Source organism: Mycteria americana, chromosome 11 (assembly GCF_035582795.1).
Source record: "Mycteria americana isolate JAX WOST 10 ecotype Jacksonville Zoo and Gardens chromosome 11, USCA_MyAme_1.0, whole genome shotgun sequence".
NCBI classification, from domain to species: domain Eukaryota; kingdom Metazoa; phylum Chordata; class Aves; order Ciconiiformes; family Ciconiidae; genus Mycteria; species Mycteria americana.
This window is the reverse complement of record NC_134375.1, coordinates 24,292,064-24,307,795: the sequence shown is the minus strand read 5'-3', so window position 1 is coordinate 24,307,795 and position 15,732 is coordinate 24,292,064. Positions and strand designations below refer to the sequence as shown.

Here is a 15,732-nt window from a genome sequence, read left to right as displayed (position 1 = left end):
TACGCAAAAATTAAAAAGTGTAATTATAATCTAATGTTTCTAATGGATACTATAAACAAAATTGTAATATAAGCAAACTGCCTATGGGCTCAATATTCTGCTTTCCTTCTAGACAGTACACATCTTTCCTTCTATATGAAACCAGATTTGAGTCTGCCAGCTTAGCTTTAGCTACAGAATAACTATAATGTGGCAACATTGTAAATATAACTGATGTGTACATCTTGGTATTTTCTAAAAAAATTTGGTCACCACAATAGTATTCAAAAAAAGAAAAATGAATGAAATACGCACTGTTGGATTTAATCCAACGCCAACACTCTACAACATCCAACAAGCCTTGTAAAGTTAAAATATCCATCTAGCTATATGTTCCTTCCATTCAGACTGTAAGAATCTACTTCAGTCAACACAGAAGCAATCAATCATACCTCATACATGTAGTCATAGACCAAGCCTTTCTCTTCAAAGGGACACTCCCATTTTCCCACACTCGCTGGTACAGGATTTATTCCAGATTTCCCAGCCAAAGTTTCCCTCAAGAAATTATCAAAAATTATCCTGCTGTCACCATCACAAGTTCCACCAATGGACCAGATGGTGGCAAAAGCAAAGCAACCCTGCAAGGGCAAAAAGACGAGCAACTGTCTAAAAAGCTGATATATTATATGAACCTTGTACAGTCTGATTAACAAATACAATTCTGAAAAATACTGTTAAGCAGATAGGTGTTACAAGTTACCCTTGAATAGCCCTGGTCTAAAGAGATTTAGAAATCTGATTAAAGACAGAGCAAACAAACAACCTTATTCAAGAAGATAAATATATACATACACACACACACACACATATATATATATATATATATACACACATGCATACATGACAAAAAATAAAGGCCACTGACTAAAGCATTATGTCACATGAAAAAGCCTGAGAAGAGTTCAATCATGTGGCCTCGGGATTTTCTAACTGCAAACCAGGATCTAGGAATTTTCTAATTCAATTTTTAAAAAATACTTTTACATGCTATTTTCTTCAGTTTTTCATAAGAACAGTCATGTAGGGTCAGACAGAGTGTCCAACTAATATAACTCTCAGAAAACACTCTTCCCAAGGAAATTTAGCTCAAACAAGCCAATCAGTATTACATGAACACTTATTCCCTTTAAGGGAAACAAGACACTTTGCTTTAGCTAATTACTTGGTTAGTTAAAAAGCACATTTAACAAAAACACTATTTATCCCAGTTAATTGGAAAAACAGTAAAATATTTAATTATATTTGTTACTTGTAAAACTTGTGTCTCATCTGGGCATCTCCAAAGTTTGGGGGGAGGGAGCAAGGAGGTAGCGAAATTGTTTCACATGTCTCTTATCCCAAATTAAAGTTGTTTTGATTAGTCTAATTATTTTTGAAAACTGGCATATGCAGAAACAGATATACATTTTTCTACAGGTTAAAAAAACCAACCATAATCCATGCACGGATATTTCTGTTGGTGGGATCTTCTTGCACAGTTTGACAAATCAACATTTCAAAAAGCCGTGTAAGAGCTACTACAACATTGGCATTGCTTGTAGGTACCAGTTCCTAAGAGATACAAAAGGATGGGTATTATACTTTACGTGTTCAGTTAGTTTACCTTTTGGAGCTAAAATACTAAAATAATTAGATAATTAGCTAATTCTGAACCAATATTTGAAGGCAAGGTTTACTCTGACTTTCATTCAAAAGATTATTTGCTCTCCTCTATCCTTGAAATGTCAAGACATTTGGCTTGTTAACTATGTTCACGGCTACCACATGACCACTACAACCATACATCTTAAAACAAAAACCTCCACAGAAATAACTACAGCAATAGATGAGAAAAAGCCTAAGCACTAGATCACACAGAGTTTGCAAGGAACTACGTGTACGTTTCCCCTAACACTATTCAACATGACATCTTTAAAGAAAAAAATGTATGTACAAAATTCTCTTAGGAAGACTTTCCACTCAGTGCTTTATATACTTACTTTACTTGTGAAAAGAACAAGGTGAAAACTATGATCAACTTACAATACAAGCCTTACCTAACATTCTCACTTTAATTTTCCGAACTGGCCCCAACAGTTGCCCTTCTCAGAACAACAGGAGGCTGCTGCACGTTCATTCTACTTGCGCTTGTCATGAGAGAATAGTCCCTCCCTACCAAGGGTAACCGAATGGAAAGGGCCACCTAGTTACTGCGGGAAAAAATGGCAAAGAATACCTTGCACTGTTTCTGACGGAGTCTTAATGTTGGTGGTATTAACCAATCAAAAAGTCCCTGCAGAAGGTCTTGATGTCCCTTTAAGTTAAGAGGTTCAGGGAGTTTATTCAACCAAGAGGTAACAAGTGGCCTCCAGCCCAGTTGAGAAGGTTCCAAATAAATCATGCCACAACGACTGACTGTAGCAGGCTAAGGAAAAGTTGTAAACTCATTTTATTATACATTTAATATATTGAACTTTGGTTTATATTTTCATTAAATACAAAACTTACTGATGCCTGGGAAAGATCCATTGTTTCAAAAATAAGATTCATCTGAAGGGACATTTGGATGATTTCCCCACTCATCAAACAAAGCTTTAATAATAATAATAAAAAAAAAAATCACAAGCTAGATTAGAAAAAAAAATTTAGTTGTAAATTACACTTCCTATCACAGGAGAGTTCTGTATGAAAATCAGAAAAACCAAGTATAGCCAAAGGCAAGGTCAACCACATAAAATGCTTAATCACTTGAAGCAATAATTATTTCTTTCAAGCTTTAGCAAAATTCTTCACTTAAACCATAGTACTCCACATTATCCCACCAGTAGGTTCACTGCAGGTAACTATCAATCTTGCGTTCGACAGGATAAAGACAGCAAGCAGAGAGGAGAAAGGATATCTGCTGCTATTGCTGCTAATACCGAAGCATTCCAGCTGGAGACCCACCATTACTACTTAATCAAATAAAAGTCCAGTTTAAGTCTTTTGACACAGTATCATCCAGAACTTAAACTTAAAATGTCGTCTCTAATTTTTATATTCACTTTGAGATTCCTAAGGCCCATTTTCAAAAGTGCTGTATGGTTATAACTTTGACTTCCGAAGTCATTAATTCTGAAAATACCACCCTTTGTGTTTTGGGATTGTCTTTAAACATAAGTGCCTAAGTTTGTGTGAATTTTGAAACTGTGGGATTCACATTAAATATAATTAAACGTATTTTTTAAATTTAAATTTCAATTATTTATGTTACAAACTTACAACATGACATTAAGGAAATACTATATATTTAATGTCTTACAGCAATAAGTTGATTCTATGATTATGATTCCAACGAAGTAAAAAAAACAAAAAACCAACTAAAAAAAAAAGCTTACAACTTGTTACCAAAGCCACCTTGCACTTGCTCTTTTCAAATGCCAGGCACCGCTGTTTGCATTTGTGGTTTTCTATGTAAAAGAATATTTTCAAAACGTCACATTATTTTATTTCGGCATTTATTTCCACTGACTGATACCTTTTTGTTGTCATCCAGAACTGTGTTCATGCTTTCTATCCACAGAGTATCAATTGGGCCATCAAAGATAACCCATTTGCGTTCAGGAGTCTCAGATAATGCAAATTCTCTGAAAGTATTAGCAATTATACCATCTGTCCACTAGAGGAGGAGAACATAGGAATGAAGAGTAAGACATAGTATACATAGTTCAATTTAAACTGCAAGTAACAGAAAAACCTTCCATTTCCTTTTCATTATTCCTCTCTTTTAATTATTATTCTCTTGCTCTGCAAGAGAGCAGAACATAACTTTGCAGTTTCACTGAGGGTCACGCAACATCAGCAAATTTTAAAACGGTGGTTTTTTCACTTTAAAAAAATATTCTAACAAACAGAAGACCGGCAATTCAATTTACAGAAACTTAGAAGTGCTTCTGCTCTGTCTCACATCTGCTTCTCCCCAGAGTCACCCTAAGTTTCACTATTTCACATTCACTTCTTAATATTGTTTCTTCTCTAAACCTAAGTTTCACACTTGGGGACCCATGAGTTCATAGTTTTTGCATTACTTTGATTATACTGGTTAGGAATAGACAGAGAAATGAATACAGTTAAGTGGGGTATGATTTCCTAGCATGGATGCAACTATATTAGGACAATGACCCTCAGAATGGTATTGCTTTTTTTTGCATATTTAAACCTACATAACTGCATACAAACTTGCTACTGCGTTTTTTTATACACTAACTTTAAACAAGCCATAAAAGTATTAGTTAAAATTAAAATTACAATTGTATTCTCATCTGTGTTTAAAATCATAAAATTATTAATTGGTTTACAATCCAGAATAATGGAGGTGTGACATACACAGGAAAAGGAAAAAAAAAAGCAAGCAGTAGAAATACTACAAAGCAGAAAAAACAGACAGGATTGTTAGCTCCTAGTCTTGAACCCATACTGGTATGTTTGCTTCTTTTTTCTTAAAACCAAACCAGTCAATTTATAGCACAGTCCTATAAACACTGTCTGGAGTCCAGGGAACAGATGAAGAAATACTGTCTGGAATTGGGACTTAAAAACCAGAAGCAGGAGCCTTGTAAACTGCCCTTCCTGCCCCTGAAAACAACTGTGGAATGACACCATGAGTTAACCTGAAGTTAACTCATGTGAGTGTTGTACACTCACAGAAGTGCACTCATACAAACCCCTTGAAAGCCACAGCAGGTGAGAGGAAGAAACAGATAAAAGTGGGCAATTACTATATGCTATTTTTAAAACATACATTACCTCATGGGATACTGTATCAAACTGCCCAAAAAGTTGACCCATAGTGATTGATTTTGGATTCACAGTTCTAAAAATTACTTTTTCTTCTTCACCATAACCACGCTCTTTCATAAGAGACAGCGTATCTGCCAACACATGTAGAACTTTGGTCTTCCCAGAAAAAGATTCCCCTACCAGCATAAAGCTGTTAGATGGAAAAAAAATGCTATTAATAAATTTATCTTGTAATTTACACTTTACAGACCACATGAAGGCCAACAGCATCATTCATATGCTTAAAGCTAATTTTCACCTAATTTTCAAAAAGCAGAACAAGTAAATCTGGTTTGTATATAGGAAACATCATTTAGGCAGAAACAGTTTATTTGCAGATGCAAATCTGATTGCACTATACGCAAGCTGTCCTCTAAAGCGTAGGTTTACCACTACACTAGTTCATTTATTTGCTGAATCAAAGATTACTTTCTAGTTTCTTTTCAGTCCAGACAGAGTTTACAACAAAGTTCTGGAGGAACACAAACAGCAGGAACATGTACTACACACACACAAATCAAACTATCTTCGCCCACATTTCAAAATAACTTTTTTATCACCCAGCAGAGGGATGCGACTATGACAATGTCACACTGAAAAGATCACTTAATGAGCTGAATATTAAAAGTCATATGACTAATGTCATATTGTACATATTTTCTCCACACAGTTGCTATTCAGTAATAAAAGCTAGGAATAAAACGGCAGAGATCTGATAACTACTATTTTAATCTAGACAAACTTTTACAGTCCTAAGTCTTCACCACACTGATATCCGCACCTAAAATCATTACACAGGTGAGGCTACTTCTGATATCAAGAGTAGCACAATCCCCCAGACATTTACATATACCGCTACAGTATAAGCCAAAATGACAATAAATACTGCTCGTGAAACAGTAACGAGAATCTTACCCATGTCTAACAATCATCATTTCATACGTCTGTATCATTTTCTCTATAAAAGCTTTTACAGGTTGGACATTATGTCGAATGCAACATTCGCTGGCACATTCCAGAAAATCCTAAAATCAAAATGGATCATAATCTTATCATTGCTACAATTTAAATTACTGTCTTGGACTACAGTAGAACAGTTTATGTTCATCAATAAGGGTTTCAAATTAATTAAAAACTGAAATACTGTTAATCAGAATATAGCAAACATCCCTGGGAAAAAAAACCCACATCACTTCTGTACTTCATATGCTAGAATGGGAATTAACTACAATTTTTATCTTGAAGAGAAGGCGTATCACCATCAGGAAACCAACAGTATGCTTTGGAACAATACACTTTTAACAAGACTAGTATTTACTGGAAATTTTTAAGAAGTTAATCCATTTTGTCTTTCCCAATATGCTCATCTTCTTCCTAACCACCCTCCTACAAAGGAGCTATGCTTTAATTGTTGCTAAAACCAAAAGAAAATACAAACACAAAGCTTAATCTCACTTAATTATGTCCAAAAATTAGGAAAGAAATCAGCAAAAGACCCTAAAATTTGCCAAATCTGCAGATCAATTTCTGATCTGTAGGATGCCTTACACAACCCTTCTGGATGTAAGGGAACTCAGATGTGGATTATACTCGGAACAGATACAAGAATTTTCTTTGGTACTAAGTTTCAGTGCAAACATTCAGTAATTTTCCTTATCTTGCAATAACTCACAAATTACTGTATTAATTACACTTGGTTAAAAACAAAACAACACAAAACAACCCACAATGATTACAACCAAGGAAAAGTTACAAGTGTACTTACATTGTAGTCTGCGTCAGGAAGCTTGATACCAGGAAATAAATCACTAGTTATACCCATGAAGAGAGGTATATCATGCGCCAAAAATTTGGGCTCATTCACATCCTTAATTGATCTAAGAAGCTAGAGTAAACAAATATACTTTTTACCATTCTTATCAAAAACACAGAATAAACTGCTCATCAATTAAAATAATCTGACGTAATAAAGATTAATTAATTAAATGGTGCCTTTGATAAGCAGTTAAGCACAACTGTGCGATCATCAGCATAGCACTGGAAAGCGCAGCATATATTTTATTGTCTCTGTTTCACAAATAGGGAAACTAAGAAACATGGTTCAGCGATGTGACAAGACATGGTGGAACTGCCTTCAGAACTCACAACTGCCTGCATCTGTAAAACTCCTTAAGAATTATTCCCTCAGGAACTCACCAATATATCTTCATCTTCCTCAGGAAATTTCAATTTTAGATTCCCAGCAGCCACCAACACAGCTTTAACTGCTCGCATACCATAGTCGTAGTGATACTGAGAGGAAAGCTGTTCTGAACAAAGCCTGTAGGTCATTACTATCTTCACTGAAAGTGACTTAGCATTCAAAAATCCGTATGAATAGAGCGAAATTTCTGCTATCAGAGCATAGTTAGGAACCATCATGGCTACTGTTCGGAAAAGAACCTGAAATACATATCCAAAGAAGTATCTTTAAATAATTAATTGAGGAATGGAAAGTAATTCAGAACTTTTGCAGGTGATGGATCAGTATTCATCCCATCACCGCATCTCTAACGGAGAATAGTAACAGCATTTTAAATGAAGTACTGCTTAATATGATTAGGTAAGCTGTGGATCATTTAAAACAGTTCCACTGGAAAGCAGTTGCCTGCAGAACATTTGGGAGCCAACGAAATAGAAGAATTACCAATGTTTGCAGCTTATGACTCACTAGCAAGCTAACATAAGTAAGCTGCCATCAAGATCCATCTCAATCTACAATCCAGTGCAGAAGAGACACCATCTCTCCCAGCTCTTTTCCCTCATCACTGTCTCAAGGATGCAGTTGTCCCCTTACACCGATACGTCCAACACAGCAGTAAGCAAAGGAAGGTGCTGTACGTGGCAAGTGAGAGAATGCACTTCCTTTCTTTAAGTAATCTGCAGTTGGTATACTCTTCATGCTGTATTAACTCTGCTTTCAGTTAGCATTCACAGTATAGTTCCCACTGAGGCAACTTGCTCTGGCCCAGTAGCTCTGTGCTACGTCGAGTCTTAAGGAACAGATGCTGTTCCAAAAGGCTCCAGATTACGCTAAAGCCAAGCCTCCTCAATGAAACAGCTAATCTAGTCAAAACAATCATCTCAAACATTTTATTTAATCAGGTAATCTAAGCAAATTCATTACATGTATTAAGTGTAGTTCGCTAACACTTCTTTTAAATAAGACTGCAATAAATGCAATGTAAAAATACTTTCTTAAAGCCTTTTTTCCAACATACCCCTCCATCTTGAACTTTGCATCCAAATCTTATAATCTACCCACAGCCTGACACCTGCCAGTTTACTTGCTACGGCATTGTAGCCTTTGGCCTGGAAAAATAATCATGAAAAACACTAACAGACACAAGAAAATAAAAAAATATTTCTAATTCCTTCAAAAAGAACAAAGTACTTAGGGGGAAAAAAAGAAAAAAAAGAGGAGAGAAAAAAAAAAGAGGCTTAGTATGTGTAAATAGCATAACAAGTATATGTCTATATTCCAGGTGGTACAGTCTGAGTTAATACCAGCAATACATGTGTCCCTCAATTTTTTTGAAAAATTCATTCTTAAGCAGAAGCATGTATTTTATTATTTTACCTTCAGATTATCTGGAAGTTCAGAACGTCCTGCATAACCTGGATTCATAGTAATAGCTACAAAACAGTTGGGGTTAAGCTTCAGTTCAGTTCCTTCAAAAATAAATGTTTCTAGCTTTATCTGTATGGCCCTCTGGATGCAAAGGATCTGCTGTGCCACAACAGACAGTACTTCCAGTTCAATGCGATTGAATTCATCAAAACATGCCCATGCACCTGATGAAGCCAAACCCTTGAAAAACTGCAAATGAAGAAGATAGCAATAATATTGCTAACAGAATCCTAGAAGATTCAAAAGAAACTAAGAGTATCATGTTGGAACTTTAATTACATGAAAGATACAATTATGATAATAATATCTAAGCCCATTCAGAGCAAAGATCAGTGACGTACTGAAGAACAAAGTCTTTTCTTGGTTCTAAAGAAAGCTAAATCAGAAGATCCTGATCCTGCCAACTCTTGTTTCTTTACATGTTTTAATTAGTGACTTAATAGGATTTCATAAAGGACAGAAAGTTAAACATATAGTGTCCAAGCATAGCAGACCACAGGTGACCCATTTATTTGTCTCTGCAAAGTAGGCACCCTACAATTTTCATCCTAAAAAATAAAATACAAAGCCTAACATTTATTTTCTATTTACCTTTCCCATTGCCAGGTAATCAAGGCCATCAGAGCAGTTGAAGACCACACACTGAACAGCAAGGGCTTTAGCCAAATCTTTGGTGGTCTCTGTTTTACCTGTCCCTGCTGGACCCTCTGGGGCACCACCAAGGTTTAAATAAAAGGCTCCAATCTAACAAACAGAAATAATTTACGGAAATTATTACTACTTCATTCATACGAAATTATTCTGAATGAAAATGTTTAATTATATTGCGCTAGCCAGATACAATGACTGTATGAAACTAACATAAAAAGTATGGTTATACTAATTAAAAAATAATCTAACATCTACTTACAGCTTGGAAATATATACAACAGAATTGAATTTTGACCCTAACAGAGAGTTTAGTTTTATTACCATCATGACCATGATTAGTTACTCAAACTTTATTGGATTCAATCTTTCAGTTCTTGCTTAGATACATCTTTCAAAATAAATTTGATGCAATTACTTGGTTGCTACTTTTTTCTATCTCTGTTTCTCTTTTAATATACTTTTTTTCCTCTTCCCTTTTTGTTTCCCACACCGTCCCCCTTCATTGCATGTGTATTCCGTTGACCATTCCATATTCTTTCCTATATTCCACTGAAGTAGGAGGAAAACCTAACAGAAAAAAATAAAGCTTCAGACTCTAAACAAAAACTCAGACGTATTTGGCTTCCAATCCAGTTACAGGGCCACAGTGCTATATTGACGAGCACTGGGAATACTATATTAAGACCTTTGTGTGCAAAGAACGAGACTTCCATTTGCAAGGGTACCAGGATTCCAACTGCTTTGCTCCAAGATTCAAGGTCTGTGAGCTTAAAGAAACAGACTACCAGCTGCATTGCCCTCTCACACTAACGTACCCTGATATTTTGACAAATAGGTACTTGCAAGCATCAGCTGGAACCATAGCATAAAAATTGAAGCTATGAAGAGGGCAAACAAATATCTCCAGATGCATCAGTCAGGTCTTTTCAGCCCTTTTCTTTCTTAAACCCTACAGAGTTTGTGATTAGGTCTCCACAGCATGAAAATTACTATCTCACAATAGGAGGAAAATGGGTGCCTAGTAAAACTTGAAATCATACTCCAGCCAAATAAACTGCAGTAAATGATAGTCAGAAAAGCCATATCTGAGATGACTTTGGTAACTTTTGGTTGCCGGTTAGTTGAGGATAGACCAGTACAATAATAAACACTTCTAATGAGCAGGGATACCAAAAAGTTGCCAAACTGTTGTACTAGTCTTAGGAACAATATGATCACAAGTGGATCCTCCTCTACTTTATTTAGCAACCAGAGAACATCAGAAAAGGATTTTCTGTTCTCATAATCTAGACAGCAATAAAAATATTGAGTGTTTTTTCTGTTTGTATTTTAAAAAACACATCCACAACACAACAAGCCACTAATGTTTCAGTCACATTGGTGGGCTGTCCAGATTTGTCATTATTAGTCAATTTCATGTTCAACATTCTATAGAAATTACAATCTTTGAAAACCGCATTTTAACAGAAATACCAGAGTCTGACAGCAACTGCAAGCCCTAAAAGTATGGCTGTAATGAACAGTGGAAGAAATACTATACTACAGTAAATATACTGTATTTAGTAGCACTGGTGGAAGATCATACCAAGGTGCGGTAACACCTGTCTGTAAGAGGAGTAATGACAAGGCGTGGTGAGTTTCCAAGGTATTCATAGGCATATTTTACATTGCAATTAATGATGCAGACACGAACATTCTCAAATTCCCAATAATATCGTAGTTGTGCAAGCCACTGAAAGTCTGTTTCACTCTGCACACCTGATAAACACAGAATTGAAAGCAATCATAAAAGACGTTTTAGATAACTGGATTTTCTATTAGGTTTAAATTTAAAACAGCTTTGAAATTATTGATGTTGATGCTCACATCCAAATACTCACATACATAACTTAATACTGTTGTGTTTTAGGCAGCAAAATCAGATTGGTTAACTATTTTTAATTAACTATGTATTAAGACACACATGAAGAAATATGTTTTGAAAGATAATTACCACTTTCAATCATTTCCATGAGGACGTCTCTTGCATGAACATCAATAGTAACCAAGGCACCCAGCGTAGTCCTCGTTTGCTTCGACAATTTTCCTCTTACCAGTTCTACAATATCATTAAGTTGAAGCTGAAGTGTATCATAATAACCCTTTAAACCCTAGGAGAAAAAAGGTAATTATGAAAATGATTATACGGCAGTTTCAGGTGTTCCAGACTTCTTCGTGTTGACTAAATATCTTAATGGAGAGTGCTTATTAAGCCATTCTTTTACAGTACCATGTTTTCGCATCAGCTTCACTCTCATTCACAGTTATGCATTTATGTTGCAAAGCTCCATTTTAATCTCTGCTTGCTCTAAACAAGAATATTCAAGTACCTGAATCAAAGGTATACATGAATTTATGTACAGTGATTTATATCAAACTCATGTGCTGAACCTTTTTCAAATTTTATTTTGATTGTAGAAAAATATTTGATTAAGCAAAGTACATTAGCTGAAATGAAAAATTAATAAAGATTTTTTAAAAAGATTATGCATTACAAAGTACCTCTGGTCCACTGCAAAGAACTTCATGTACCTCACTTGTCCAGAACATCTGAGACACACACAATACTACTTGTCCAGGCCACTCCAGAACCCATCTTTTTCTCTCAGTCTCTAGATATGCCTGAAAGTGTTAAACACAGTATACAAGTACAGTGTCAGTGCATATGTACCATAATGTAATACAGAAGCATATAATATGATCCTATTAATATTCTTTGCTAAAAAATACTATTTTCCTATTTTCAAAGTCCAAACAAACTCTTAAATGCTCTTCTCCCCTTAGATTTGCAATGTGTTATCAAATAATTTTAAAGATTCTTCCACTTATCTTTCCATATTATGTAAATATTCACAACTTGCTAATGTCATACAAAGAAACATTTTCTGGCTAATGATTTTATTTTAGGAGGGAGCACACATATTACAAGTATTGTATTTCTAACTTGTAATTAAAAATAAAACCTGAATATTTCATTTACATCAGGTGATATATCCTATAAACAGAGTATTGCTGCCAAGCTTTTAAAAGGATTTATATCTGGTGTTACAGGAAAACAACTTGATTATTATTCAAACTAAACTCTTACTTATCTCACTGGCCTACAAATACAAGTCATGTTAACGTGGTCCTGGCCCCATAACTTCATCAACTCTTGTGTTCAGGAAGAATTTTAGGAAGCCAAGAGGCAGCCTTAAAATAAAGAAAGGTCTATTTGTGCCACAGTTATTAAATTACTACAAAACCCATACCATTCTTGATCTGGCAATAACATCATGTATGCTCTTCAGCATAATATCTTCTACTTGAATTAACCATTTCTCCACTGCACCTCGAGCTTCAGAAGTAGAAATGGTTGAAATCAGTTCTACGTGCTCGCCTTCAGAACTATACATTGCTTTAATATCCAAATTGGGAAGGAAATGTAGCTTAGCAATGCCTTCAAAACACTTCTTCAAGTGAGGCTGAACTCTGAGAGGATCCTTAGTCTCCGACAGGATCTCCAACATTTCATCATTAGACAAGAAAAAGAAGCTAAAAAAATTCAGAAAAAAGAAAAAAGCCAACTGTATTATCAAGCTACTGTAAAGGCTGACCTTACTCACAACAAAATAAACATTTAGAATGTTTGTTTTTTTAAAGAGCCAAAAGTCATCATACCGGGGAAAGAAGAGACGTTTTTTCTCAAGATAAGCATTAAGCCCTTTCATGATTTTGTCAAGAAGCTCATTACAGTTCTGAAGCTTCTCCAATAACCCTACCAAGGAAGTAGCAACAAGAACCTGTAACAACAAACACATGCAACCTGTAAGTTATAAATAAGATACTTCAAACAGTAGAAGTTATTCAAATAATGTATCACGTGGCTTTCTTCCTAGAAAGCCTAGGCAACTGATGTAGCAGTTCATTGTATACATTCTGAAAACAAAAGCATTGACAAAAAAAAAGAAGAGAGAAGCTACTGTTTCCTTTTAGTACTGGATATTTTCCTTACCTTTGGGTCTTTGGCACAATACTTCATAATATCCCTCCAGTATCTATCCACAGTCTGAAAGAGACGCCCCTCTTCTGGCATCTGTTGCATAATATCCTCCGAAGAAAAAATGGGTTCCAAATAAAGCCACTGTGCTTGCACTTTCAGCCATTCATCAATAATCTCCTGAATTTGAATTAAGCGATTTTCCCATTCCTTAATAAATATTTGAAGAATGTTACCTTAATATTTCCAAACAAGTAAGGTTAGAGAGAATAAACACAGGAAAGGTAGACACTGTGGTACTCTAGTTCCCAAGGAGAAAATAAAAATGTCTAGCAGTAAAGAAAATAAAAGAAAAACATTTAGGAGTATTTGGGTTCTTCCACGTATACAGATGGCCAAAGGAGTTCAGAAAGTTTAACTTACCTGGAAATGAACTTTCCAAAATGCAGTTAGCACTTTAGTGCTATGATCTTTTAAAAACTTAATGGTGAATTAATACCAAGGAGGCTACCAGTGACAAATTCTGCTTCACCTCTCCACAGCAAGGAGCTCTTGGTTTGCAGCTGAATTACAGCGGGGACATGAGAATACCAGAAAAGCCACACTAGCTCACAGAAGATATCCAGCCAGCTTTAGAGACAGAATCCTGTCCCTAAAGTGAACAGCAGCAGACACCTCTGGAAGAGGCTGGACAGGCTGCCTGTAAAGGGTAAATACTACCTATGTTCACTGAGCCTGCTTGAACCTCAAGATTTCCTACGTAAACCAACAAAGAACTAGGGAGGGTAACTGCAAAGCAATTTCACCAGCTTCTCTCCTGTCAATAGTCACGGTGTTAGCACCACAAAGACTACTCTAGCCCTGCAAATACAAAAGCAGGTGTAAAGCAATCCTATCATTGATCTGAGGCCTGATTAAAAAAACCTTCTCCCAGCACTCAAGAAGTTTCCTTGCCCAGACGAAAACACTATAGTTCAAAATTTGAGTCCAAACTCAAAGATTAAATCACTAAATGTTCTCATTAACAATAATAAAAACATAATTTCCAGTTATTAAGCAGCAAGGTTAAAGACACTAAAGGAAATAGTGATTTTGCAAAATATGCAGGGAAAAAAAATCACGTTCTCTTGGTTGCACTTGAATCTGAACAGAAGAGGGAATTCCAACACAGAAATAATGTAAGTAGGACTTACATGAACTCAAACGAATCTTGCTGGGGGGGCGGGGGGGAATCAATGAAAGCATTTCATTAACAAGTCAAACAATAAAAGCTGTAATACAATTGGCATACTCTTACATTCTAGTTATCCTGCAAATAAAAATAGGGGGGGGGACACGGGACGGACACCAAACAAAACAGTAATCATCGTACCCTGATTTCTTTGTCAAATGGTTTAATGAAAGGTGATCCTCTCATTGTCTGAGTTTTCATAATCTGATCATCGAGAACAGCTTGAATCTCATCCACTGCAGACAGAATATGAATACCAGTCTCATGATACACACTTGTATTGAAGGAAATTGAACCCCAGGTTTCCATCATGGCATGCATTGCTTTCTCCAAGGAAAATTCCTACAGTTTCAAAAGAAAATAGTTTATTTTAGTCACTGCATTATTTTTTTTTCCAGCTCACTAATTCAATATATAAGCTTAGCCAGCCGAATAAGCTATTTTGCGCTAACAGTGTAAGTTAACTTCTTGTTACTGTTTTTCTTAGTATATCATTTTCTAGGGCACAGAAAGCAGTACACTCAGGAAATACTAATGATGTGACATGAGATACAAATGTTCACACACTCACTGTTATCATCTAATGGACCAAAGTCTCACCAAATCTCTTTTGTTGCATAAGGGCAAAGACAAAAAATTCCAGTAAGCCATAAAAGCCATCACTAAGAGACCTGATGTTATATTTGTCACTATTGAATCTCTATGCTCACCTTGCTTGCACCTACACTTATAGCTTCAAACTCTTCCAAATAAGGGGCTAGATTCTGTTTTAAAACTTTTCTCAGGGTAGTTCCAGAGTCTGGTGTTATATCATATCCTACTATATTTGACATCTGCTGCCAATGACGAGTTCTCATGCCAGGGTTACAAAAGATAGTCACAGTGGGAATATTCTCCTAATTAAGGAAAAACATTTTTAAGGTAAAAATTGTGATATGCGTTATTTCTTAACTTTTTAATCATCTTTGATGTGCATTTAAAATTCTGCTGCAATAGCTGATGACATGAAAATCTTTTCTGAAAAGTGCAGATGGATCCATTCAGTTAGCTATTCCATTTCTAAATAATTGTAGTAAATTACTGAAGAAGAAATATAAGACTATTAAGCACAGTCTTAGCAGAAAAAGAGAAAAGGAACAATTTTTCAGCTATGTTATGTTAAATCGGGCTTCCACTAACATAACATATAGTCCCATTTCAAAATTCCCAACTACATCCTTAAATGTTTCTTTGCATCCAAAAGTTACTTTTCTCCTGTATGTGCCCACGCTTTAACAATTCACATTCCTAAAACTACAAAGATATAAAAAATCCCATTTTATT

General features: G+C 35.5%; 1 protein-coding gene across 2 annotated transcripts in view; it reads right to left on the bottom strand.

The window, feature by feature from the left end:
* DNAH12 (dynein axonemal heavy chain 12) overlaps window positions 1-15,732 on the bottom strand; it is a 74,114-nt gene that overhangs the window by 37,886 nt on the left and 20,496 nt on the right. For both annotated transcript variants that reach the window (XM_075514002.1, XM_075514004.1), the window contains exons 18-36: window positions 15,120-15,305; window positions 14,551-14,751; window positions 13,194-13,388; window positions 12,860-12,981; window positions 12,451-12,733; window positions 11,702-11,821; window positions 11,154-11,310; window positions 10,746-10,918; window positions 9,101-9,253; window positions 8,459-8,698; window positions 7,036-7,281; window positions 6,605-6,724; window positions 5,755-5,864; window positions 4,807-4,990; window positions 3,539-3,679; window positions 2,530-2,613; window positions 2,258-2,446; window positions 1,474-1,593; window positions 432-620 (exon numbers count right to left, since the gene is read on the bottom strand). In XM_075514002.1, the coding sequence (XP_075370117.1) occupies window positions 432-620; window positions 1,474-1,593; window positions 2,258-2,446; window positions 2,530-2,613; window positions 3,539-3,679; window positions 4,807-4,990; window positions 5,755-5,864; window positions 6,605-6,724; window positions 7,036-7,281; window positions 8,459-8,698; window positions 9,101-9,253; window positions 10,746-10,918; window positions 11,154-11,310; window positions 11,702-11,821; window positions 12,451-12,733; window positions 12,860-12,981; window positions 13,194-13,388; window positions 14,551-14,751; window positions 15,120-15,305 (3,213 nt within the window). The remainder of the gene's footprint in view (window positions 1-431; window positions 621-1,473; window positions 1,594-2,257; window positions 2,447-2,529; window positions 2,614-3,538; window positions 3,680-4,806; window positions 4,991-5,754; window positions 5,865-6,604; window positions 6,725-7,035; window positions 7,282-8,458; window positions 8,699-9,100; window positions 9,254-10,745; window positions 10,919-11,153; window positions 11,311-11,701; window positions 11,822-12,450; window positions 12,734-12,859; window positions 12,982-13,193; window positions 13,389-14,550; window positions 14,752-15,119; window positions 15,306-15,732) is intronic.